The 25,606-nt window shown below is 37.0% G+C and overlaps 2 protein-coding genes across 4 annotated transcripts in view; one reads left to right on the top strand and one right to left on the bottom strand.

Moving 5' to 3' along the window:
- Immp1l (inner mitochondrial membrane peptidase subunit 1) overlaps nt 1-18,932 on the bottom strand; it is a 60,752-nt gene extending 41,820 nt beyond the window's left edge. Inside the window, exons 1-2 of one of the 3 annotated variants that reach the window (XM_059261056.1) lie at nt 18,804-18,932; nt 5,740-5,849 (exon numbers count right to left, since the gene is read on the bottom strand). The gene's annotated coding sequence lies outside the window, so the exon portion shown is untranslated. The remainder of the gene's footprint in view (nt 1-5,739; nt 5,850-18,803) is intronic. The other 2 variants (XM_059261057.1, XM_059261058.1) reach the window with 2 other exon arrangements.
- Nucleotides 18,933-23,493: 4,561 nt separating this feature from the next.
- The window catches only part of Elp4 (elongator acetyltransferase complex subunit 4), a 217,886-nt gene continuing 215,773 nt past the window's right edge, over nt 23,494-25,606 (top strand). Inside the window, exon 1 of the mRNA XM_059261055.1 lies at nt 23,494-23,722. Coding sequence (XP_059117038.1) covers nt 23,503-23,722 — 220 coding nt within the window. The 5' untranslated portion in view covers nt 23,494-23,502. The remainder of the gene's footprint in view (nt 23,723-25,606) is intronic.

The raw sequence follows: 25,606 nt of genomic DNA, 5'->3' as shown, positions 1-25,606 counted from the left end.
CCTGTCTGGCTTGAATTCCTGTCCTGACTTCTTTTGATCATGAACTGTGATGTGAAAGTGTAAGCTGATAAAACTCTTTCCTCCCCAACTTGTTTTTGGTCACAGTGTTTTATCACAGCAATGGTAAACACTAACTAAGACAGCATGTTACTATGGAAAATGTTTATTGTTAAATTCAGGCCACATATATATGAACGTGTACTGTACTGTCTTTTCAACTTTCTTTGTAAAATAAAACAATTTTTATCAGGGTCTCATTATTGCCTAGACTAGCAATGAACTTGTAATCCACTTGCCTCAGCCTCCTAATTATTGAAATTACAGATATATGCTACCAAACACAGTTGTGAATAAACCTTTTTAGAACAAACTCTTTGGGCAACAAAGAGTGTCTTCAGGTCATTCATTAATTCATTCAACAAATATTAATTGAACTACTGTTATGTTCCAAGCAAAACAGACTAAGTTCATTCAGTCCTAGAAATACAATGGTGAACATGGTCTCCATCTTCATAAAGCTTATAGTTTACTGGAGAAGATATTGTATACATACAAAGGAAACAAATAAAAGCATAAATATATTAAGTGGTTTCTATAATGAAAAATATGATAGAGTAAATGGAAACAATGAGTCATCTGTTTAGGATGTATCAAGAAAGGTTTTTCTAAGAGACATGCCATTGATGTTAGGTTCTAAAAGAAAACAAGAAAATTATAATCAGCCAATAGCATGCATATGTGACAGAACTGAAAGAAAACTGAGCGATGAAAAAATGTAAAATGATACTCGAGAGACAAGAAAAGTCATTCAAAGTCTCAAGGAAGTGTGGATTTTCTTCCAAGAGCAATGAGAAAGCACTAAGCAGTCTTAAGCAGAAAGAGTAATACAATCGCTCTGACATGTAATTTGAAAACTGCTCTCACCGATGTGCAGAGAAAGGACTACAGCGAGGAGAAGAGGAGAAATGTGCAGAGGGCAGAAGGCAGGCAAAATGCACTGGTATGTGCAATAGAACGGTGACAATGGAGGAACAAAAATAGGTAGAGTTGAGAAATTCGGCAGGCAACATAAATAGAAAAGAACAACAAAGAATTATGGATGGCTTAAATTATAGGTATGGTAATGAGATAAGTAGAGGTCTACCTAATGGGATACCCATACCCACATTGGGGGTAGAAAAATCCATGCCATATATTGGCCACGTTAAATTTTATATATTTGTGAAATATCTAAGACAATGTATGTGAAACTAAAACCTAAAGATTTTAGACACAGAAAAATTTGGAAGTATAATTCCTATTTCAATGAGAATTATATTATTCAGTGAACACGCCTTTAATCTCAGCACTCTGGAGGCAGAGCCAGGCAGATCTCTGTGAGTTCAAAGCCAGCTTGGTCTACAGAGTGAGATCCAAGACAGGCACCAAAAACTACATGGAGAAACTCTGTCTCAAAAAACAAAACAAAACAAAAACCCCTGAAATAGTTACTTAAATAAAGGTCGGTTTTCTGTAAACATTAGCAGCTACAGGCAGGAAAAAACAAGAAATAATGAGACTTCACTCTCTATTAACCTTGTTTTTTTGTATTTTGTTTTCTTTTATCCAGGAATAGATACTTTCCTTCTGTCTGCACCTAACTAGCCAAAAGCATATTACAAAGTTAAAGAGGTATTCGAAGAATCTTGTTTTCTTAACACATTTTGTAACACAACTGAACCTCTAAAATTCATGTGAAATATTACTTTAAAAAAACTTAAAATGTTTAAGAGGGAGATATGTAAATGGAAATAACATCTATTTACTAAGAAAAAATTTTAGCCATAGCAAATACAAACTCTGGTGCCAGGAATGGGTTACCTCTCAAGCAGTTGTTGGCCATTGGGGTCCCACAGACCCCCAAACATTACAGGCTGTTGCCACTGCTCTTGGTTACCCTCCAAAAGTTGACAGTAAGACCTTATTGCTGAAGATGCCATACACATAATGTCATAAAACATGGAGAGATCAAGTGTTTACCAACCTGGGAGATTCATCCTTACTGGCTAGCTTTCATAGTGCTAACAGGTGCTATGCAGGCTACCAGAGAACAGCAATCATTAATCTTACCGGGTTGAGAACCCCGAGTCAGAGTAATAGTACAATAGTGGTATGCTAGCTTGAAAGAAAATGGACCCCATAGGCTCACAAATAGTGGCACTATTAGGAGGTGTGGCTTTGTTGGAATAGGTGTGTCTTTGCTGGAGGAAGTGTCTCACTGGGGACAGACAGGCTTGGAGGTTTTAGATGCCCAGTACAGCATTCTCTGCAGGCCGCCTGTGGATCCGGATATAGAACTCTCAGCTCTTTCTTTAGTACCATGTCTGCCTATGTGCCACCCTGTTCCCCACCATGACGATAATGGACTAGACTTCAGAATTGTAAGCCAGTCCCAATTAAATCTTTTCCTTTAAAACAGTTGCCCTGCTCATGATGTCTCTTCACAGCAATAAAAACCTAACTAGACAAGGAGTAACTAACAACTTCTTGGTTAGGCCAGCTTCACATGATAGGACCCATACCTGGCACCAATATCAGGCCAAGTATCTGAGCCTAGATAGGTCATAGGCCCTAGGGGAGAACCTAGTACTATTATTCTACTAAATGGACATAGTAGAATGTATTTAAAATGATTCTGTTTGAGGACAGCGTGGTCTAGAGAGCAAGTTACAGGACAGCTGAAGCTACACAGAGAAACCCTGTCTCGAAAAACAAAACAAAACACAGAAGATTCCTAATGACTTATTGTTATATCTATACATTAGTGTTTCTCTCAGCTCTCATCAGTGACAGTTCCTGCAGAAGATAGTGATTAACACAGAGACTCATAACCAGTCAGTAGGCAAAGAACAAGAAAGAGACTGCAGTGTGCTTGGCCCTCAACAAGAGATACATATCACACCCCTTTTCCCAAGACTCAGTCATCATCATGGAGGATGGGGTAGAAAAATTCTCAGATTCAGTGGTGTTGCGTGACTACATGAAACAGTGTTTTCCAGACATACCAGGAATGAAATACACATGAACTCACAGGCACTGTAACAGCATGTATGAGACCTGAGCAAGCTCAAGCCAAACAAAATCCCAGCATGGAAATGGGAAGTAGGCACAAAGACTAACCCCTAGCTGAAGAGCTGGTAGTATTTGATAGCTACTAAGAAGAATGGAAGAGTCAGGTTTGTTTAAGGTAGGCAAACAAAAGAGAATTATGTTTTTTTTAATCCCAGGAGTTGATAACATATTTTGGGCAGCTATTACAGATTTTAGCATAATCCCTGGCCTCTAGTTACCAACAGTCTTTTCTTTCCAATCTGTGTTAAGTCAAAATGTTGCCACACATTTCTTCGTGTCCCCTGAGAGACTGAATTACCACAGTTGAGAATGACCACAGTGGGGAAAAAACAAGTAAGAAGAGTTTATGGGCAAGCTGGGTATTACAAGCTTGAGATCTGTGGTGGTTTGGAAGAGAAAGGCCCATGGCTCACATATTTGAATGCTTGGTCCCCAGTTGGTGGAACTGTTGGGGAAGGATTAGGAGACATGGCCTTGTTAGAGAAAGTGTGTCACTGGGGGGTGGGGGGTAGGGTTTGAGGTTTCAAAAGCCCATGCCATTTCAGTTAGTTCATTCTCATTCTCTCTCTCTCCCCCCCCCTCCAATCTGTCTCCTTCTCTCTCTGCCTCATGCCTGCAGATCAAGATGTGAGCTCTCACCTACTGCTCCACTGCCATGACTGTCTGCTGCTATGCTCCTTGCCATGACGGCCATGGACTCACCCTATGGAACCATGAGCCCTAATAAACGTTTTCTTTTATAAGCTGCCTTTGTCACGGTGTCTCTTCACAGCAATAGAAAATTAATGAAGACAAGAGCTAACAATAATGCTCCTACAGGGGTGGGGTGGGGGAAAATCATGATAAGACCAGTGGTGAAAAAAGGAAAAGTGATAAGACAGAAAGATGATTACCGAACAAGAAAAGAAGTCAAGCAGAAGGACTTTAATGCCAGCTGTGACAGTAGCAGCAAAAAGCTAAGTTCTCAGTAAAAACATAGCAACTGCAATCTGGATAAGTTATTCAAAATCGTTCTTTAAAAGTATTAGGCATGAGTACAGATGGCCCTGGAGAGGATCCTCCTAGACTGTACAAATGAAGAAAGAGACTAGACAGCAATGGCATGCCTTCATCATTCCGCTTCTTAACTGTGAGTGTGATGCCACCAGATCCTTTAAGCTCCTGCCATGATAGGCTGCAGCCCTAGCTGTGAACCTCGACAACCCATTTCACCCTTAAGTTGCTTTTGTCAGAGTATTTTATCACAACAACAGTTAAAAAAAAAGGGAGGGGGGACACTAATCCAAAGCAAAAATATACTATTTTTGTTTATCAACTCATCAGTTGAAGGACACTTAGATTGTGATTTTTGCAATTATCAATAATGTTTCCATAAACATTCATATACCTGTTCTGTAGACAGGTAGACTGAAGGAAACAAGTAGCATCAGAGATCTAAAGGAAAGGACAGAATTGGGCATATGATAGTTTTAATTATCAACTTGGCACAATCTAGAATCATTTGGGATTCTCAATGAGGGATTGTCTAGATTAGGTTGGCCTGTGGACATGTCTGTGAAGGGTTCTGTTGATTATACTAGGATGAAAAAGGTGCCCATTGTGGATGACATCACTCTCTCATCTGGGTCCTGGACTGTGTAAGTGTAGAGAAGCGATTCAGATATTGGAAGCTTTTCAATCCTATAGAAAAGTGAAGTAGCTATTGGCTCACATGTTTTTGTTTTCTCAATGAAGTGATGAGTTGAGATCAAGAATTCCTGACAAAAAGCCGACCAGTAAGCTAAGAGTTAGTTACAAATGTGTTATAGTTCTGTGACTGCTGTAACAAATAACCATAAATCTAGCAGCATAAAACAACACAAATATATAAACTCATAGCCTGTGCCTCAGAACTCTGCTACAAATCTCACTAGTTCAAACTAAGGTGTTGGCAAGGCTCTATGTCCCTTCCAGACACTTTAGGTAGAAATCTTTGTCTTAGCCTTTGCTAGCTTCCAAAGCCACCAGCATGCTTTGCTCCAGGGCCCCTTTCCTTCACCCTCAAAGCCGTGCACTTCTCCATCACTAAACGGTCCCCTCCACAGTATCTTATTCACAATTATATTCATCTCACAGTAATCTATGATGATTGGCATTCTTATTTTAATCCTGTCTTCAAACTCCTTTTGCCATGTACATACAATAAAGGGTTTCCAGGTTCAGGGATTAGTACATGAAGATCTCTAGAGGGCTGGTCTACCTATACTAACACATTAAACTAGAAACTATCCAACTGTATTCCAAAAAGCAGAAAATGGTAATCTTTCGAAATACAAAATTCAAATTCCAGCTGACTCTAAAGCATAGGAACATTTGGAAGCCACTGATCTAAATTCTCAAGGAGGCTAATGGTCACCTGCAGCCTCAAAAACCTTGCCCATCTAGTCATGCACTGCCACGTGCTAAATAATTTACCATATCCTTGTGTGTGAAGAGCAGAGGTGAGGAGCTTGAGCATTCAACACGGAACCCAGGGTGCTGAGCATGCCAGGCAAGCACCTACCACTGACATACAGCCCCAGACTCTTTCACTTCTTTTACTTTGAAGCACCTTCTCACTAATTTGTGAGGCGGGCTGGCCTGACTCACCTTGTAGCCCAGGCAGGCCTTGAATCTGCAAATTTCTTGCTTCCACTTCCCAAGTAGCTGGGATTACAGGCTTGTGCCTTCAAGACTGTGCTTCAAAATTCTAACTCTACCTAGGAAACAGAAGATGATTTCTTTTATTCCCTATTACATTTAAATGTTCTAAAAAACTAAGTCATTGACATAACAAATCAATTCCTTTAAAGAACATACACATTTTATCAAAATAATTAGTGGGAAAGATAAAAAACTAAAAATGTTCATAAATGGTGACTGTCAATATAGCAAGATATACAGAATGATCTTCCTTAGAAACATAGCAAAATTCAAGTAATGTTGGTCAGAAGGAAGCAAGGCTGGTGTCTTTCCATATTATTCTACATTACTGATAGGAAGATCTGTAACAGAAAGTATGCTGGAGCACATAGTTGATAACAGTTTCTTTTAATAAATATGAGAAAATGTCAGGCATCACATAATAGCAAGTCCTTGTGTAGTAACGTTTGCTGTGTGTCAGGCATTGTTGGAATTGCTCTACAGAGAATAACCCACTCCATACTTAGGCATCTCGTTTTACAGATGAAGAGAGCAAGGGGCAGAGTTTGACAACTATTCACACAGCTCAGAACATACAGAGCCCTTTGGCCCTGAATTCTCCCCCATGCTATACATCTCCCACTTTCAGTGAAAGAAATGTTTTCACAACTATCAAAGGATCTATGGGACTGGAGTCATATGGAGAAAAGAGAAGTTGGACTTGGCAGTAAAACCAACAAGAAAAACTGAACAAAGTGAACCGGAGAAGCCAGACACAAGTTAAGAGATTCCTCTATCCTTGGATGTTTGGAGGCATAGGTACCAACTCTACAGTCCTAATTTAGATCCCTTGGCTGAAATAGATGGAGTGGTTTCAGACTTCCCCAAATCACAAATGGCCCACAAATGATGGCTTAGGTATGGAATTCTTTGAGAAAGCACTTTGTTTCAAACATAGAGAAAATTTCATGTATCAAATATTGAGACTATAGATTTTCAGGCATTTAAGCAGACAACTAAAGAAATGATTAATATTATTTTGTTATCATTACTGCACTGATTTCAAGGAGAGGACTCACTGTCATTTATACAAATGTTAATATTGGCAAAGAGTGAGCAGGGTGTGCTGGATCTCAGTGCTGGGAAGTGGAGGTAAGGAGGTCAGGAGTTCAAACTCATCTTCAGCTATACAAGGAACTTAAAGCCAGCCTGGAATACATGAAACTCTTTCTCAAAAACAAATATATTGCTGTATTTACTTTCATTTGTTCCAGAAGAAAATTATTTTGACATATCTGAGATGAAATTACTTTAAAAAGCATGTTTTCCTTAGAAAGATGAATATAAAGCAACTGTGAGATATAGTCCACTTCAGATCCTAAATGGAGGCTATTGTGAAAAGCAGAGAAGACAGGCTTATAAGACACATGAGTGCTGCACGGTGCACACGACTCAACAGCTAAGTCACTTCCTTGCACACAGCAGCCTCCCCAACAATAATCCAATTCCTGTTACATACAACTCACCTTTAGGACTGCTTATGAATTGATCAAATCTATAAATATTAAATCAACTGCAAGATTTGTCCAGAGATGACTTCTCATGTTCCCAAACTGTAAATTCAGGGCATTCTGATCTATGAAGATTTAGTAACCCTTTTTGTTTTATTCCAAGAGGGGAAAAAAATCCAGCATCATCGTCAGGCTTAAAGCAGTAAACATTGTTATACTCTAAGTGCAGTATCAAAATAACCTCGTAACTGAATATCAGATAAAATAAAAAATTTGTAATTCAGATTCTCATGCTCTTCTCATAGCACTAATAACGAATCCTTGGAGCAAAGAAACAGAATTTTAAGTTTTAAGAAGTCTTAGGATGGAAACCCAGAAAAGGTCTTTGTGCTGTTATTTGAGGCCATAGAAGCCTGCTCAACATTTTCAGAAATATGATAAGATTTAACTATTCTTATTTTAAACTGTGAACTTTGGGAAAATTCTATAAATTTTTCTTATCGATTAGAATTTATAATGAAATCTATAGCATACTATTTCAGTCACTTTCATCAACCACATCATCATCCCCTCAAAAATACTATTGCTAGAAACATCTAAAATCAAACAGATATTAGTTCAAATGGAAGAAAGAACATTTAGCACTACAAGCTAGCTGTCACTGCTGCCATACCCAGCACAGGCAGGTTCTTCAGTCTCTGAGTCAGTAAACCTCCAGAAAACAGAAAGTTGATCATGTCCTAACCAGCAATTCCTATTATTCTCAGGCTGTTGTTGTGTTAAACCTAACATCCCTGTCAATATACTTCTCATTTTTCTTACCTTATATCCCATTATTTTATCTCCCAAAATACCTTAACCCTTACTGACATCATTATGTATCATCCATGCTGCAAATTAAATTAGTATCTACCTTTTCAAAATGAATCAAATTTTTAAGTTACCAACAGAGTATGACCTATATGTATACAAAAGAATTTACAACATTAGTAAGTCCTTACATGTTCATGTTGAATTTAATTAAGATGTACTTATTTTGGACCTTAAGGAAAAAAAATATTCTAGTAGAGTATGAATGGTACCTAGGAAACTAACTCTGAAGAGCCACTAAGTAAACACCTTAACTTCAAGTATAAATTCCTGCTGTGTTGAGTAAGAAAAAACTTCTAGACAGATTTTGTCTTGAAAAAAAAAATGACACTTTTTTGAAAAAAAAAAAAAACAATTACACAATATTATTAACTATCACAGAAAATTATCCTGAGATGGTAAACTACCCAATGAAATAATACAAGAAATATCATGATAAGGAAAGAGTGATTATAGTCCCTTTAATTCATGGATAGCTTCTCCTAATAATAAAATTTTAAGTAAATAAACTTTTCAAATAGTAAAAATACACTGTTCAAGAGAAATACTGTTAAGCTTTCTCACCTATTCATTTCAAACAGAGTAAAATGAAGAAGTGTACTTATAATATGGTAGCTTGAAACTGGTTCTACCAAGTCCAGTAAGAGTAACATGCTTGCAGGGAGAGTAGGCAGAACACTATTTATACTTACATTCCATTTGATGGCTTTCCAGTAAAGACTACATAGAAGATAAAGGGTACTATATACAAACAGATGCCATAGGTACATCTGTAAAGTAAGTGATTGTGCTTTACTCTTATAGCATGAAAATAGTTTAGTCACCTATATTCAGTTAAAAATTTAAAGTTTAAAAACATGTAGACCACCATTTTTATTCTATTTTTGAAATATAAAGCTACTAGATTAAGAAGCACAATAAGATACAAGTCAAGTCCTATGAATAAATATTTTTTAATGAACTACTCTGAGATCATAACACTGACAACACTAATTATCTTCTCTTGTCTCGGCAGTTATGGTGCATACTGTTTGGGTGACTGACGGGATAATTTCACTTCATTTTCTCCCAGTTTATTCTGAATAGTATAAGAGAAGAATATTAAAACAATTAACACCTCTAAACAAAGTATTTGATAAGGTTTTGGATTGAAGCAAAATGTTAAAAAAATTAACCAATGGACAGATTCTAGAGCAAATAACTACCCCATATGCTAAATGAAAGCTGGACAGAGAACCACTGATCTCTAGAAACAGCCACTCAGCATTGTATTAACATCCCCAGCCTTGGCCACGCTGATATCATATATTTCTCACAAAGAGTCATTTCATCAACAGTATGAGCTAATGTTATTTCATTATCAGAAATATGTATTACATATTTTAAATTACTAAATGTTCTTTCTATTCATCAAAAAAATGTCATCAGCAATTCAAACAATCAAAAACAGGCAAAATGTATGTCAAAACCAACTATTTTCAATTTCTAACATCTATAAATATTTTTATTTTATCAATAATGGCCCTATAGCCAAAAGAATATAACAATATTTAAATTAATATTTAATCTGACATACAAATATTTACTAACAGCAATTACTTGGTCACTCAACTAGAAAAAGTAAAGACCTACCAAACAAGCTTCATATTTGAACAGTTTAATAAAATTTGGAGCATATGATGCTCAGCTTGTGTATGTCACAGAATTTATAAATCACATTACTTAAACATACATATTACAATAAGAGATATATTCTTTGCCTTGATCACCTGATTTTTTTGTTGTTGTTTATAAAATTAATCACAGTTAGCAGGGCAGAAATCGCTTTGAGCTTCATGAATGACATCCAAGAGATGGGAAAGGATTAGTTCTCAGTTGCTGCCAGTTATAACGCCAGGTGGCTTTTTCTGCAGTGAAGGTGTTACCGATAATCCCATTACACTGGTACTAAATCTTGCAGACATCAAAATTATCACCAAGGTTCCTTTTCATCCCATCCTTTCCAAATGACTGGAAGTCGCTTCACCTGAAAGAAGTCAAATCCACATGCAGCTGCTGTTTTAGCAGGCAGCAAACTCCCTGAGAATGCCAGTCATGATTCAATTGTGCTGTGCCGGTGGCCCCCTAGTCCCTGTCCAATAATACATCTGTTAAAAAATCCTACAGCTACAAATCAAGTTTAATCCTACCAGGGACCTCATGTTGGTCTTGTCTTCCAAAAAGGCAGCAGGGTCTGCTGTCTATCTCTGCTAGTGTCTGGGGAATACCCTTTAAATCCCAGCCCTACTTAGAAGAATAAGCTAAGGATCACAAAACATGACCTCAAAAACCCTGATATGACTATATTCTGACCCAGAGGCATTCATTCTAGGTGAAGATTAGAACTTTGCATAATAAGATTACACAGCAAGTGAATGATATCAAGGGACTATCCATATGCAGCCGCCTGGTTCTGTATAGACAGCCTGTGCTGCACAATATGCACTGCCGAGAAAGAGCTGGTCTTTCTAGCTGAAATAAAATAGATTCACATAAATTAGTTGGCCATTTCCAGAGTCCTAAATCCCCTATTACATCTTTTATTGACAGCTCCTGTGAGGATAGCACAAATGTTACTCCTTTTTCTTCTGTGCTTCTGTAACATCATGCGCAGTAATTGAAATGTACATAGATTATGTCTTAAAATTAACATCTTGTTTGCTGTAATCTTGGATTACAATCGACTGTGTACATAATAAAATTAAGAAATCAATGGATGGATTTATCATCTCCAAGAAACTAGAGGTATTGTTTATAGAGTAGTTTAACATTTTGTGTCAGCACTTTCAATGCAAAAGTCACAGAGAGTAGTCAATAAAATTTAAAGGTATCAAGGAGTACAAAGGCACTGGCTAATACCTACATAAAAGTGAAACTGTGTGAAGATTAAGCCACATTACTCAAAACTCAGAAAGAGGGAGAAGCTCAAGGATCTCATGAATATATCATTATCTCTAAGCTACATTCTAGCATAGTCAATTATTTATGCTGATTTTTTACTATTTTTTTTTTTTTTTTTTTTTTGGTTTTTCGAGACAGGGTTTCCCTGTGTAGCTTTGCGCCTTTCCTGGAACTCACTTGGTAGCCCAGGCTGGCCTCGAACTCACAGAGATCCACCTGGCTCTGCTTTTACTATTTTTAACTTGTGTGCCTGTGTATGAAGGATTGTAGACGTAAGTGCAAGTGAGCATGGATGTCAAAAGAAGGCTTCAGAAGCCCTCAAGTTGGGAGTTACAGGTGGTAGTGAGCCACCTGACTGGTGCTGGGAATCAAATTTGGGTGTCAGGCCAAGAACATTAAATGCTCAGAAGTGCTGAGTCACTCCTCTAACTCAGGCCTACATTCTTTATAAAGTGAGTACACTGGTTTTTTTCTTCATTTTTTTTTGGGGGGGGGTGTCTTTTGATTGGGTTTCTATGTGTTGTCCTGGCTGTCCTGGAACTTGCTTTGTAGACCAGGCTGGCCTCGAACTCACAGAGATCCATCCACCTGTCTCTGCCTCCCGAGTGCTGGGATTAAAGGCATTAGCCACCATCACCCAGCTTTACACTGTGGTTTTTTAAAGCAAACCCCCTAAACACTGTAAAATAGCTGAATCAACTCATTAATTGTAATTCAGGGTTTTATAATTCATAATTACATATTTTAAAATATGTCCCAGTGAAATAATCTCTCTTCATAGTACCATACAGAGCATGCTCAATGTAAAGAATTCTAGAGATATTTAGAAAACATTATTAATCACCTTTCTTTCCTAAGAAGCCACAGCTGTGGCTCCAAGTAAACATATAAAAAGAAGCTTCATACCTATTTGTACAAGAGGTATCTGTACAAATCTGGAAAAATCTAAGGGCATAAAAGGAGGACTTAGCTTTATTTTAAAAAATATTAAGACTCCTTGTGGGATTCTTATAAAACTTGACTCCAGTATACTTGAAAAGTGGCTAATTGGCTAAGTTTCATTTACCCTTAATTATGAAGAACATCCCTTATTCATTACACTGGCCATTATTGCATGTACTATGAAACTGAATTATGTTTGTTTACAGTTCTGCCAATAATACCACTTAACATAGAATATCAGAATTATATTACCTGGTTCCTGAGTACTGACCAGATACATTCTAACATGTTCCAATAATATACCTTGAGTTTATTATTAGAAAAATAATAAGGAATGCAAAAATTACATACTTTGTCGTGATGTATTGTTATGATTTTTATAGCTACACTGCTCAATAAAGTAGTCACTAGCCCCCATGAAGCTGTTGATACTTTACATGTGACCAGTTTAAACTGACATATACCATACAACACAGTGAACTCTGAAGACAACAAAATAATGGAAAAATACAGCATTTAAAATTTTTATATCGATACATGTTGAATAGTTAGGTAATACATGAATATAGCTGATTAAGAAAAACATTACATGGTTCACATTAACTGCCACTGGACAATACTGTGTTGGTAGTCATACACTTTCACAGCTTGTTCTGTGCTGGTTAGCTCTTGTCAACTTGACACAACTAGAGTTACCTGGGAAAAGGAAACCCCAATTGAGGAACTGCTTCCATCAAATTGGCCTGTGAACAAGTTTGGGGGTATTTTTTTTAATTAATGATTGTTGTGGGAGGGCTCAGCCCACTGTGGGAAGTGGCAGGTGGTCCTGGGAGATAAAAGAAAACAGGCTAAACAAGCCATGTTTTCTGAGCAAGAACGTAAGAAGCATTTTCCCATGGTTCTTGCCCCTGCTTCTGCCAGAGTTCCTGCCCTGACTTTGCTTAATGATGGACTATGATGGGGATGAGTATGCCAAACATACCATTTCCTCCCCAAACTGCTTTTGGTCATCATGTTTCTCATAGCAATGGAAAGCAAATCAGAACAGTTCCTAAGCTAAATGAAATAGTACAATACAGCACTAAAGCAGAGGGTTCCTGAGGGAAAACTGTCAAAACCAGCAGATAAACTTAGGAAAGACAGTATAGGACCTCTGTCATAGAAATCTTTATTGAATGTTTCTAGCTTAAAGGAAATGGTAGAAGATGAGATTTCCCTAACTGCTGGCTACTGTAAACATAAAAGGAATCATGATGTGTCAAGTTGTAAAAAATGCTTCAAGACAGTAAATCTGGGATTGGTTTGGGCTGTTTATTTGTTAATGAGACAAGGTCTCACTATATAGTTTCAGCGGGCTTCAAACTCATGGTGATTCTCCTGACTCAGCCACAGAATTGCTGGAATTACAAGCATATGTCAACATTCCCAGTAAATAGTTTTTTTTTCCCCCAGAAATTTTTCATCCTTTCAAATAGAATTGCAATACAAATGTAGATTTTAAAATAAATATATTTCTCCTGAGTTACTTCTGTATGTTATACCTGAATGCAACAGAGCAGCTTAAAGACATGTCTGGGTTTATAAAGAACCATATTTTTTTCTATATAGCTATAAAACTGTTTATATTCAAAACATTTCAACATATTTAATTATCAATTAAAGAGAATAAAGCATTTAGTATATTTCAGAATGTTAGAAAAAAACAAAAGTTCAATTTTATAAATTATTGGTAAGCTGCTTTTCCATAAGTCTTTTCATCATATCCATTAATGTTTTTAAGCTTTCACTTAAAAACGGTTCCATGCCGGGCGGTGGTGGCGCACGCCTTTAATCCCAGCACTCTGGCGGCAGAGCCAGGCAGATCTCTGTGAGTTCGAGGCCAGCATGGGCTACCAAGTGAGTCCCAGGAAAGGCGCAAAGCTACACAGAGAAACCCTGTCTTGAAAAACCAAAAAAAAAAAAAAAAAAAAAAAATGGTTCCATAAAAATAAGAACATCTAAAAATAGTGAAAATATATAACATATGCCTAACAACCAAAAAATAGAATGACTCATTTAGAATAACCACAGATAAACCATAATATGATTAAAATATAAAGTCTATCTCCACCAAGTATTCAAGTGTGATTTTAACAATACAATGCAAATTGAAGTATTTAAGGTATAGCTTTACTTAAAAGTTGCTTTTTCATAGTTATTCCTTTACAATATTTATTTAACATATAACACTACTGAGAAAATTTGAGTATGTATAAATAAGATGGTTAACATTTTTAATCTATTCTTTATTGTTTAATCATGCTTTTTTCTAGCTTCTTAAAATTACTTAAGTTTAGCATTTTCTAGTTATAAGTATCATATAGGTATATACACATACACACACACAAAAGCAAATGAAAAAAACAGTAGCAAAAACCCCCTTTCTAACCATCAATAGATGAGTGCAATGATATTCACTCTAAGTTAATCTCCAGACATCCAAATTCATGAATAAAAATTCATCAGTTTTAAATACACTGAGCCTATTAAGCAAGAACAAAAGCATATGCACAAAAGAGCTTTTAATATATTTCAAAGCCCACAAGAGCCATGGTCTCATTAAAATTATAAATTACACAAACATGGAATGAAGATTCAAACGGCAGTGCAGCTAAGCAGATTACAGAAAAACCCGCGTTCCATATGATAACACACCATGGCCCTCCCAGATGGGGGCTTGGAACAAAAAGGCCATCACCACAGCTAGGGAAAACCTCCTTGTGATCTCTGGTTTCTGTTCAGCACATGACAGCCAAATAATATGTTGATTATTCTGTTTGTGCTGCTAAGCTTGTACGATGGAATAAAAGCGATATGATCTATTGTGAACCCAATGCTAATGTGATGCTCCACTCATAAGTAATATACTGATTTTATTTTGAAATTATCTTTTATCTGAATATCAGTTTTTAAATGCATGAATTAAAATAAAAGACAGGATAAACTAATAGTTAATTTGCTACTTTAAACTAAAAAATGCAGTTGACAAGTGAAGACCATCTAAACGCTTAGTGAGAAGTCAGGTCTAATCACCCTCCTTTCTTTAACTTCTGCATTGTGATCAGAGTGTATTTTAAAATATGTCTTAAAATGGAAATTACTCTCATTATGAAATATAAAAGTAACACAATAATGATTAACTTACTAATATGCATTACTGACTAGATAAAAGCTAAATAATTTGAGTATTCAAAAACTAATTCCCTAATGTAAATAATAGCACAGATTAGAACATATAGTGACATTTTGAAAAAAATAAAATTGGAGGTCTCATAAGTGTTTACAATTTAGCCACGAATGATAATCATGCGGTCCTACTCAAAATAATTTAGAAGACACATAATTTTTAAATAAAACTGCCAGCATTAATACATTGCCATGGTGACAAAAAGTTAAAATCTAATTTTTCTTTCCATTAAAAATATATATTTAATATGCTAATCTTTAATAGAAGGAATTATACCCAATTTAGGTAACTAGGATTATCTACAAATGCTTCACAAAATTACATATTTCATAAATAAACATGTATGAATATCGGTATCATTAACACTGAAAGCTGTACATTTATTTTCCTACTCCAGAAATTTCTTTCTGAATAACAGAGTAGATTCTCCTTAATGACAAGTAGCAAAACAGAGCAGCAATAAAAGCAACAAAAGACAAACATGGATAAACAGGCCTATTTTCTTAAGGAGTTATTCTTTAGAAAGTACAGAACTATGACCCTTTGCCACCTAAGTCCATTTCCCTTGGCTCTCTCTCCAGATAGAATCTTGAGTCCAAAAAGTAGAGCAAATTGCCTCACATGAAAACACAGTCTAGAACTGTTAAGTCTAAAGGACAGAACAAAGGTATGCATAGAGAATTTAGCATATAACATACCTAAACCTAAACAATTAATGTCTATATCTATATATTTGATATTAAATAATCTCTAATTATATGTCATCTTAATATACATTTAAGGTCTCTAATAAAGCAAATTATACTTACAATCTACACTTCCAGTACTCCATAACTGTTTTTGTCAAGATGTATCCAATTTCTCATACTCCTTTAAAATATCACTATAATTATCTGTGATGATAACTATTTTCCAGATGAAAATAATATATAATTTATCAGAAATAATTTTATTTTTATTTATGTTTGGTTTTTGAGACAGGAGCTCACTATGTAGTCCCTATTGGCCTAGAACTGATATGTAGATCATGCCAGTCTTGAACTCAACAGTGATCTTCCTGCTTATGCCTCCCAAATGCTGGGCTTACTGGCATACACCACTGTACCCATCTCAGACAGATGATTTTGTGTATGTGAGTGTACCCGAGCCTATGCATGTGCACCATATATACAGAGTGGCCACAGAAGTCAGGAGAGAGCGTCAGATATCCTGGCACTAGAGTTACAGGTGGTTGTTAATTGCCATGTGGTTGCTGGTACCATAACCCAGGTCTTCTGTAGTAAGTGTTCCTAACCACTGAACCATCATAATAGCCCCTCAGAAATATTTTTTAAAAGGGGACAGTAACCAGGATTTTGGAAGAATGGTCACTGCAATGGCTTTTAAAATTGTCTAAGAATGGAAACACCAAATAACTGCCAAACGTAGAAAATCTGAGTTCGTATACATAGGAAAGGGATAATGTAAACGGATAAAGATGAATGTAACATAGATGACCCATGAAAACAAAACATTGAAAGAAATAAAAAAGTAGATACTATTTTATAAAGAAAAAGAGGCAGGTGGTGGTGGCGTAGGTCTTTAATCTCAGCACTCAGGAGGCAGAGGCGGGTAGATCTCTGTAAGTTAGAAGCCAGCCTGGTCTACAGAGCAAGTTCCAGGACAGCCAAGACTACACAGAGAAACCCTGCCTTGAAAAACCAGAAGAAAGAAAAAATTCAGAAATTCTTTGGGGCTGGAGAGATGGCTTAGAGGTTAAGAGCACTGGCTGCTCTTTCAGAGGTCCTGAGTTCAATTCCCAGCAACCACATGGTGGTTCACAACCATCTATAATGAGATCTGGTGCCCTCTTCCCGGCAGAACACAATATATATAACAAATAAATAAACATTGTTTTAAAAAGTGGTGCATAGAAATATGTGCACACAAAAAAGGCACCCACATAAACACAAAAAAAATTAAGAAAAAGAGGCAAAATATAAACATACTGCTTAGGAACACATATGGAAGTTAAAAATTATATAGAAATAATATAAATACTTACAGCAAAAGGTAGACTACTTATCACCTCTAAAGAAAAGAGAGACTAAGCTGGACATGGTAAAATACAGTCAACAGTCTCAGGATGCTTGAGTCCAGGAATGTGAAACCATCAATAGTTAGACTCCCATTACTAGGGAGAGGAAGGGGAGAGCAAGGGAAGGGAGAGAACTGCATTAGATTGGGGGGTGCTAGTGATGCTTCAGGTAATGGGGTTTGGATTTGTTATATAGGTATTTCACCATTACTCCATATATTTGCCCGTTTCTTTATAATCTTACATTATGAAATGCAAAGTTTTAAACTATGCATTATCTGTGATAATATATTCTCATCATGTATTCTTGCTGAGAAAGAAAAGGTTCATTCTCTTGTTAAAAACAATTATATTCTTGGTCTGCATTTATAATCTTTATTGCAATACTTTAATAACAAAGAACTATTACTATGCCTAATTCTCCATAATTCCAATTAAGCATGGATTCCACATGTTTGCAAAGCTACAAAAATAGAGGAGGCCTAGAAATAATGTAAGATCAATTGTTCTGCTTAACTTTCATTTATGTACTTAATGTTATTCTTTTCTTCTTTTCAAACAAAAAAATGTATATTTATTCTAAAAATTTCAGATTACAACCAGAATTTTGTGCAGGTTGCTCTCACAAAAAAAAAAAGAAGAATATTTAGCTTGAAGGTAGGAAGAAGCATAGTTTCTTTCTTCTCTCAAATGCTTTAAATCAATTTTAGGAGGGCTTTTATATATGTATGATAGGTCTATGACAGGTTAGCTGCAAATACAATATTTGATGTTTGACCTACTGTCACTCTGTGAAGTATACGCCCTACATGCTAGCAAACATGGCAGCTGGAATAGGGTAGAGACCAAGGTATGTAACATTGAAAGACAAGAATATAAAACATAAAGCACAGGTTTTTCATTCAAAATAGATCCAATACGATCTAGTTTATATTACACTGAAACAGTTTCAACTATTGGAGAAGTGATTTGTATAGACACAAATTATTTTGTCTCTACAACAAAATATGGAAGTAAAATTGTTATAATAGCTATTATTATTATAATAGTATACTGACTTACATTATACAAAGCACACATAATTAAGGGAGTTATGTAAGGCCCACATTGACAGGCATCACTGAATATGTTTGCTCTAACCTTTAGATGCCACTAAACAGGAAGCAACGAACAAACATGGAAATGAGCACCTTCTCGTGGTATTGTACTAGATTATCAACACAGTGGCAACAGTTCAGCACTATTTTGAGGATAGCTTTTGTGAATGTAGCAAGGATCCCCTGGTAGGGGGAGGGGAGCAGCCAAAGCAGTTCTTTGCTCAGCTACTTAGTGCCAACCTTAGAAAGCCACATTTTGTCCAGCAGGGAGCAGCCTTACAACAGCCAAAGGACTTAACTTGAACTTGAAACCAACAAAAGAAAAAGGGAGTTTTGGTGTTGTTTGTTTGTTTAAAAAGTCCACTTACCATAGGTCTGTTCTACAATTCATTCGACTTCAGCGTAGTTGTAAGGTCTCCAGGAAAACCCAAATCTAAAGCAGGTCTCGAAGCATATGTGAGTCATCCATGACTGTGGATTCCAAAAGCAATAAATCAAAGCTGTTAGGTCATCTCTGACCAATGTTGGGCTAAATTAAAGTATGGTGAGTAGACATTTCTCAGTGAATTGTATATTCCTTTTAGTGGGGCAGCAGGAGGTTTCAATTTGGATATTTGGACCTTTATCAAATGATAATATTAAAGTCTTTTTAATCTAAAAGATTTAAGAAAGAAATTTAAAAAAACATAACAGGCTAACGGGTTATATAAAAAGCTACTCACTGTTGTCAAAGAGTTGAAAAGACAGCCATGAACACTTTTACACTTTTGCTTTTACAGATCAGCATGCATATCTAATATCTTTTTTTTTTTTTTTTTTTTTGGACAGGGTTTTTCTATGTAGTCTTGGTTATCCTGGAACTTGCTTTGTAAACCATAATGGCCTCAACTCACAGAGATTTTCCTACCTCAAGAGTTTTGGGATTAAAGACCATGTGCCACCATGCCCAGCTAATTTTAAAAATGAAAACATATTAGAAAATAGTTCATAAGGCTGTTGTAAAAAATGATTAATCATTTCATGAATATGATGACTGCATATGATGCTAAAGAAAAAAAAACTCATGACCAATTGAAAGGCAAAGTATTTTTAATGTGAAAACCTATGATATATTTAGCTATAATAACTCTGCATCAGTTCTTATGACTTAAAGACATAAATAATTATCTCTACTTCTACTTGAAATGCCAAAGCTTGCATTGTATGTGTTTACATATGGCTTTTCAATACACCAAATACCCAATTTCTGCTTTCAAAAGATGATGATTATCAATCTTCAAATACATAGAATTTGGGGGATTTTGTGTAAATGTCTGCTTAAATATATTCATTCATCTATTTACAGGCACTATAACTAATCTTAATCTCATTGTATTGCAAGTCTCAAACACTCTTATATTTATGCTATTCATGTGACTATTTTCTTGGTTATGTAAGTATTTGAACCCTTCTTAAACATTTTAGAGTCAATATCAAAACACCTAACCTTCACTGCACCTTTGTTCCAATCAGTTAAAGACCACAATTATTTTAATAAAGAGGTAGTTTAAGATCTTGTTATAATGATGTATACTTATTCTTATACAAATTTCTTTAAGTCAATAGAACTCTAGTGTTATTAATGTGTGCACAACATATACAATATACTCAAAAATGTCTAGTTGTTCTCTAGGACCCTTTAGTTCTAATATTAACATGAAGGATTATTAGCATGTTGAGAAACATGTATTTATTGGGAGGGGAGTGCATGCCGGCACCTGCCATAGCATCCATGGAGAGAGAAGTCAGAGGACAGCTTGTTTGAATTGGTTCTCTCCTTCTAGGAGTTCTAGGAGGGGAACTCAGGTCACCAGAGTTCCAGCAAGCACCTTTAACCATCAAGAAATGTCATCAATCCATGAGTCAGCTCATCAATCCATGAAATAATTTTACCAACTAATTATTCATAAGCTTTTAATTTTTGTAAATACATTACACAAATTATCCAAAGGAGACTTGAGTGGATTGAGTAGTGTCTTATTTTCCAAATTAATATCCACTTAGAAACATAACACGTGATCATATATTATTTGCAATGTAATTAAGGTAAGGATCAACATGAGATTATACTAGAGGTAATAAAGCTAATAAGAATGTCCTAATCAAAGACAGAGAACAATACACAAAGCCAAGAGTTGAGGACATTATGAAACTGGAGACAGAGACTGAACACAACCAAGAATATCAAGGGGCAGCAGAAGCCAGAAAGGAAGGGCCCTGCTGACATGCAGACCATACTTTTTACTTCTGATGTTCTGAAAAAGCACATTTTCTGTGAAGCCACCAAGTTTATATCAGTTCCTTATGGTGGTCCTAGGAAATTCTTGTATATTTTGGCAATACAAAGTAGGGTGGTGATCTAGCAGATGCTTACAACAGAAAAGCTTAGATTGCCTTAAAGTGACTGTATGTGGAAATACACACTTCTCTTCCAAGTATCATGCCTACAGGAGATTCTGGTTCAAAACGACAAGTTTAATAATACTTCTTTCAAAAATCGCTCCCAAACAATAGTATGTTTACCTGATATAAGTAAACACCAAAGACAGTGAGGAGCATGACCATACTAGAGACTTTGAAGTGTTCCTAGAATATAAAGTATATAAAAATCACAGAGATAGGTAGAAAACAGTCCAGGGGCACACAGGCCTACAAACTACAGTTCAGAAGATAAATCTTTCAGCTGCCATCTACTTTTGTGGGGCAACAGAAAGAAGTGCCATATTCTTGACTTTCAAATGGGCTTAAAGGAAAAAGACTATGCTGTGACATATAAAAACTATATAAAATTCAAGTTTCAGCTTCTAACATAACTGTGCTCAACCGTTAATGCCAGCTCTCCTGGTTTACTTGTGGAAGAGATGAGTCATTTCAAAAGAGACTTTATTGTCTGCCAAACCTAAACTATTTACTATTTAGTCACAGAAAGAGATACCCACTCATGACCTAGAAAAAACATCTCATAATCTCTCCTATTTCTTGCTGTGGCTCCAACTGGTCTTGGTCTTCACTGGGAATAATGAAGGTTAATCAAATGAAACAAAATATATTATCTGCCTAAAAGGAGCTTGGCATCTAAAATATGAAGACTGCCCAACTAGGAAATTCTTCATTTGCTATTCAGAGAAGGAGTTTACCATTTTTAGACAATTACAGGATTGTATACAATGGCAAGACTGGGTCTAAGCAGAAAGCAAGCACTCAACAGTCATTTGAATGACTTAAAAATATAAGGATACGTATGATATGTACTGGTGACATATTTGAAATGAAAGCCACCATCATCAAATCTTTCTAGTTGATGTGCTGTTGCTAAACCTGGAGGTTTGTTGCTTCTCTTCCCAAAAATGATTATTATTTTCTGTTTTTCTTTTTTGGTTGTTTGTCTGTTTTGTTTTGAGACATGGGTCTTATGGCGCTAATGCTAAGCATAACACCTGATTCTCCTCCACCTCCTTAGGATTAGGATTGGGCCCAAGTCTTAATCCGATGTATGCAGGCAGGCAGGGAGAAAGAAAGAAAGAAAGGGAAAAAGGAGAGAAAGAAAAAGTATAAAAGTAAATAAAGTTGTTGCTGGCATTCCCCTTTAGTCCCAGCACCAGAAGGCAAAGGCAGACTTCTCTGAGCTCCATACCACCAGGGGCTATATGGTGAGACTTTGTCTCAAAATGAACGAATGAATGAATGAATGAATACATATATCATGTATCATCCATCACTGTTAACAGTAATTTAATGTCGCAGGTGTTGGGGCTCATTTTTAGTTCAAACATTGCTTACCTTGAATGTCTTTTAAAATCACTTAACCAATTCCTCCCCCAGTTCTCATTTGAAAAAAATGTTTTAAATCAAACAGCTCTAAATTACATGGGTTTTCTCCCACAAATAAATCTCACAGTGTAGTAAAAATCCTCTCCATTAAGATTTCACAATCGCCGGGCGGTGGTGGCGCACGCCTTTAATCCCAGCACTCGGGAGGCAGAGCCAGGTGGATCTCTGTGAGTTCGAGGCCAGCCCGGGCTACCAAGTGAGTTCCAGGAAAAAGGCGCAAAGCTACACAGAGAAACCCTGTCTCGAAAAACCAAAAAAAAAAAAAAAAAAGATTTCACAATCACTAGAAAATAAAGTACAAATAAAGCCAAATCTTCCCAGATTTAAGGGGAGAGAAACTTCAGGTAATTTCCGTGGTTTTTTTTTTTTTTTTTTGGTTTTTTTTTTTTTTTTTTTTTAAGCTGTTTCAGAGAGCGACAATTAAATGTGTGAAGAAGGTTGTCAGAGTAACACTTGTCATTCACACTGCTTAGGAAAGACACTCCAAGATTTCCAGAAACCCTAATTAAAAATAAGGAAAGCTGCTCACGGGGACTTGTTAGAGAAGTATAGTCTGTCAGACCGGGGGAGAAAGCCCAATGGCCTCAAAGTTCCAAGGGAAGTTTCTAAGAAGTCTACTCTCCAACCCACCTAGCCCTGGGCTCTAACTGGCTAAGCCCAGGCGCTAACCAGGCACTGAAGTCACCATTACATCCTTTCCAGACAGCACAACCATTCGGGAAAAGATGGTCCCACGTGGGGAAGACGGGGATAACTTTCCTTAGAAACCAGAAAGGCGAGGGAGGCGTCTCTCCTCTGTGCTTAAACAGCAGGGAAGATGCGAGCTTTCCAACTCGCAGTGGCTGGAGAAGCCCTGCAGGCGAATCGCTTCTCCACCCTTTTCTTTAACTCCGCGTGAACGCGGGCACTCGCAAACCAAGAACGCTCAAGGACAGTACCCACCTGCGGTCCCCAACACCGACAGAAGTTCCTCAACCAGAACTCAAGCGGACCTGGTTAACCTGGACCGTGCACAATCCTCCGGCTTTACGTACAGAGCACTTTTCAGCAATCGGCCTTGCGATTGGTTGAGCAGCACGGAAATTCTCGTTTCTATTGGCTACCAGTGGTGAGTAGGCGGGACTTTGGGGGCTGTCTCTGACAGGCCAGCCGTTCGAGTTCCCAGAGTTCCTATTGGTTCATCGCGGGAGCTTCAAGATGGCGGCGGCAGCTACCTGCGGCGCGGGCGTCCTCAGCTCTGGGTGTGTGGCACCCGCAGCCGGCCAGAGCGGCACCACCAGCTTCCAGAGGAGGAGCAAGGCCTCTGGGGCTGACGGAGGTGGCCCTCGGCTGCTGTCCATTGCGGGCACGCGACCGTCGGTGCGGAATGGACAGCTGCTGGTGTCAACCGGGCTCCCAGCCCTGGACCAGCTCTTAGGTCGGTTCAGAATGAAGATGAGGGAGCATCCCAGGGAGAACTTGGGGAGGGACTCCCCGGGGCAGCCCCTCATCCCCACACCCTGCCCTGCCCAGCCCCGCTCACCCCTCTCCCCTTCACAAACCTGGTCAAGGGTAGCCTGCTATGATAGTGTCGGGGGCGGAAGACTTGCATGGAGATGTCTTAAGATCTGCGCACTAAGCCCATCTTAGGACCCACACTCCTTACTCCGCTCTGCCCAGCAACTCATCTCCAGGTGACCAGGACTCCCTATGTGCTTTTACCCTAAAATGATTCCTAATAAAAAAGGAACATAGAAAGGAATTGACTTTTAGGATCCTCTGCCGGTCTTTATGACACTCTCCTTCCAATCCCAGGTGGCTTAAAGCTGGAAGACTAACCTACAAAACTTTTTAGCGTTGTAAAAGAAAGGTTTCATTAGAAAATGTTATTCCCCTCTTTTCCGCTGCGGGCTATTGATCTCCTTAAATCATAAGCGATGTTGGCTCTAAAAGAGTGGATGTTGAAGATGTATGTTGACTCAAAGGAATGACAGTCCTTGATATTCAGATAGTTCTACCCCCAGATTATCTTAAATATGTTCGTAATCTCTGGAATTTTTTTCATGCAAAGCCTACCGGAGAATATACTTGTTTCATAGAACTGATTTGTTGAAAGAATTGACTTAATTAGGTCGGTAGGACAGGCTTAATTATGTCTGAATGCTGCTTCTTAGAAACAGATGTGTGCTTACATTTTTGTAAGCTTTTTTTCATAGTGTTTGTGTCTGTTAAATATGGGAGATTTGCATAATATATTACAATTGCCATTGCTTATTCTTCTTGTACTACGTTTAGCATTTTCTCTGGGTTATACTCCAGCTTTTCAAGCAAGTTTAGCAAAGAGGAAAATAACAAGACAAGCTATGAGAAACAGTATGGTTTCTTGATTCTATTATTTTGTATTCTAAATGGGTTCTGATTGTTTTCTACATAAATTTAAAGTAGTTTCACGTAATTGTTTCAAACCCATAGAGTTGTGTTAGGCTAGAAACATAATTCAAAATGCATAGTTGGCAAATATTTATTTCACTTTTTTCCCCTTATGGCCTCAGCTGTTATCCTAGATTTGAACTAAAAGCTTAGAAGATTGACCCTTTTTAGTGAACTCTCATCCAGACAGAAATTAATCTGTAAGCTTTAATGACAGCAGATCTTTCTATCCACCTAACCTGTCAATCTTTTCTACACCTTAAATGTTCATATTTTTAATTAAATGGGATAGGTAAGTTTATTCAGTTGATACTAATCAAACTCTACAAACAAAAGGACTGCATTTTCGGTGTTGTGCTTTCATTTTCTCATTAAAATAGCAAAATGTGCCTAGACCAGAGTCTGACACTCAGTAAGTTTTTATAAGGCCTTGATTGAAAGAAGAAGAAGGAAAAAAAACTAAATAAGAAATGGTAAGTATGAAAAATAGAGTTTTGGCATTGAAGCTGCAAAAACTGATTCAGAAATTTAGTGGTATAAATATTTACAAAACTCCCGACCAAGTGAGCTGATCTTCAGCTTCAAATTTAGTCACCTCTGTACTTAAAGCACAGCTATTTCTAATTTTTGAGAACTATTTTCAGGGAGTTTTGACAGGTTACTGAACTTAAGATTAATTATTTAACTACAGTCTCTTCACACCTGCCAAAAAGAACTGAAGGCACCTTCATCTGTGTTTCTACAGAGACATATACTTGAACAATAATTTTTGAAATTTTCAGAAATGCTTGGACAGTGGAAGATTCTAGTATTTGAGTATAACATACTTAAGCTAAAAATTAGTGTTCACTAAGAGCAAAATAGTATCAATTGTTGAAATGTTGGATGTTTT

This window comes from Peromyscus eremicus, chromosome 4 (genome assembly GCF_949786415.1).
Source record: "Peromyscus eremicus chromosome 4, PerEre_H2_v1, whole genome shotgun sequence".
Taxonomy (NCBI): Eukaryota; Metazoa; Chordata; class Mammalia; order Rodentia; family Cricetidae; genus Peromyscus; species Peromyscus eremicus.
The sequence above is the reverse complement of the archived record's forward strand: the minus strand, read 5'-3'. Positions and strand labels throughout refer to the sequence as shown.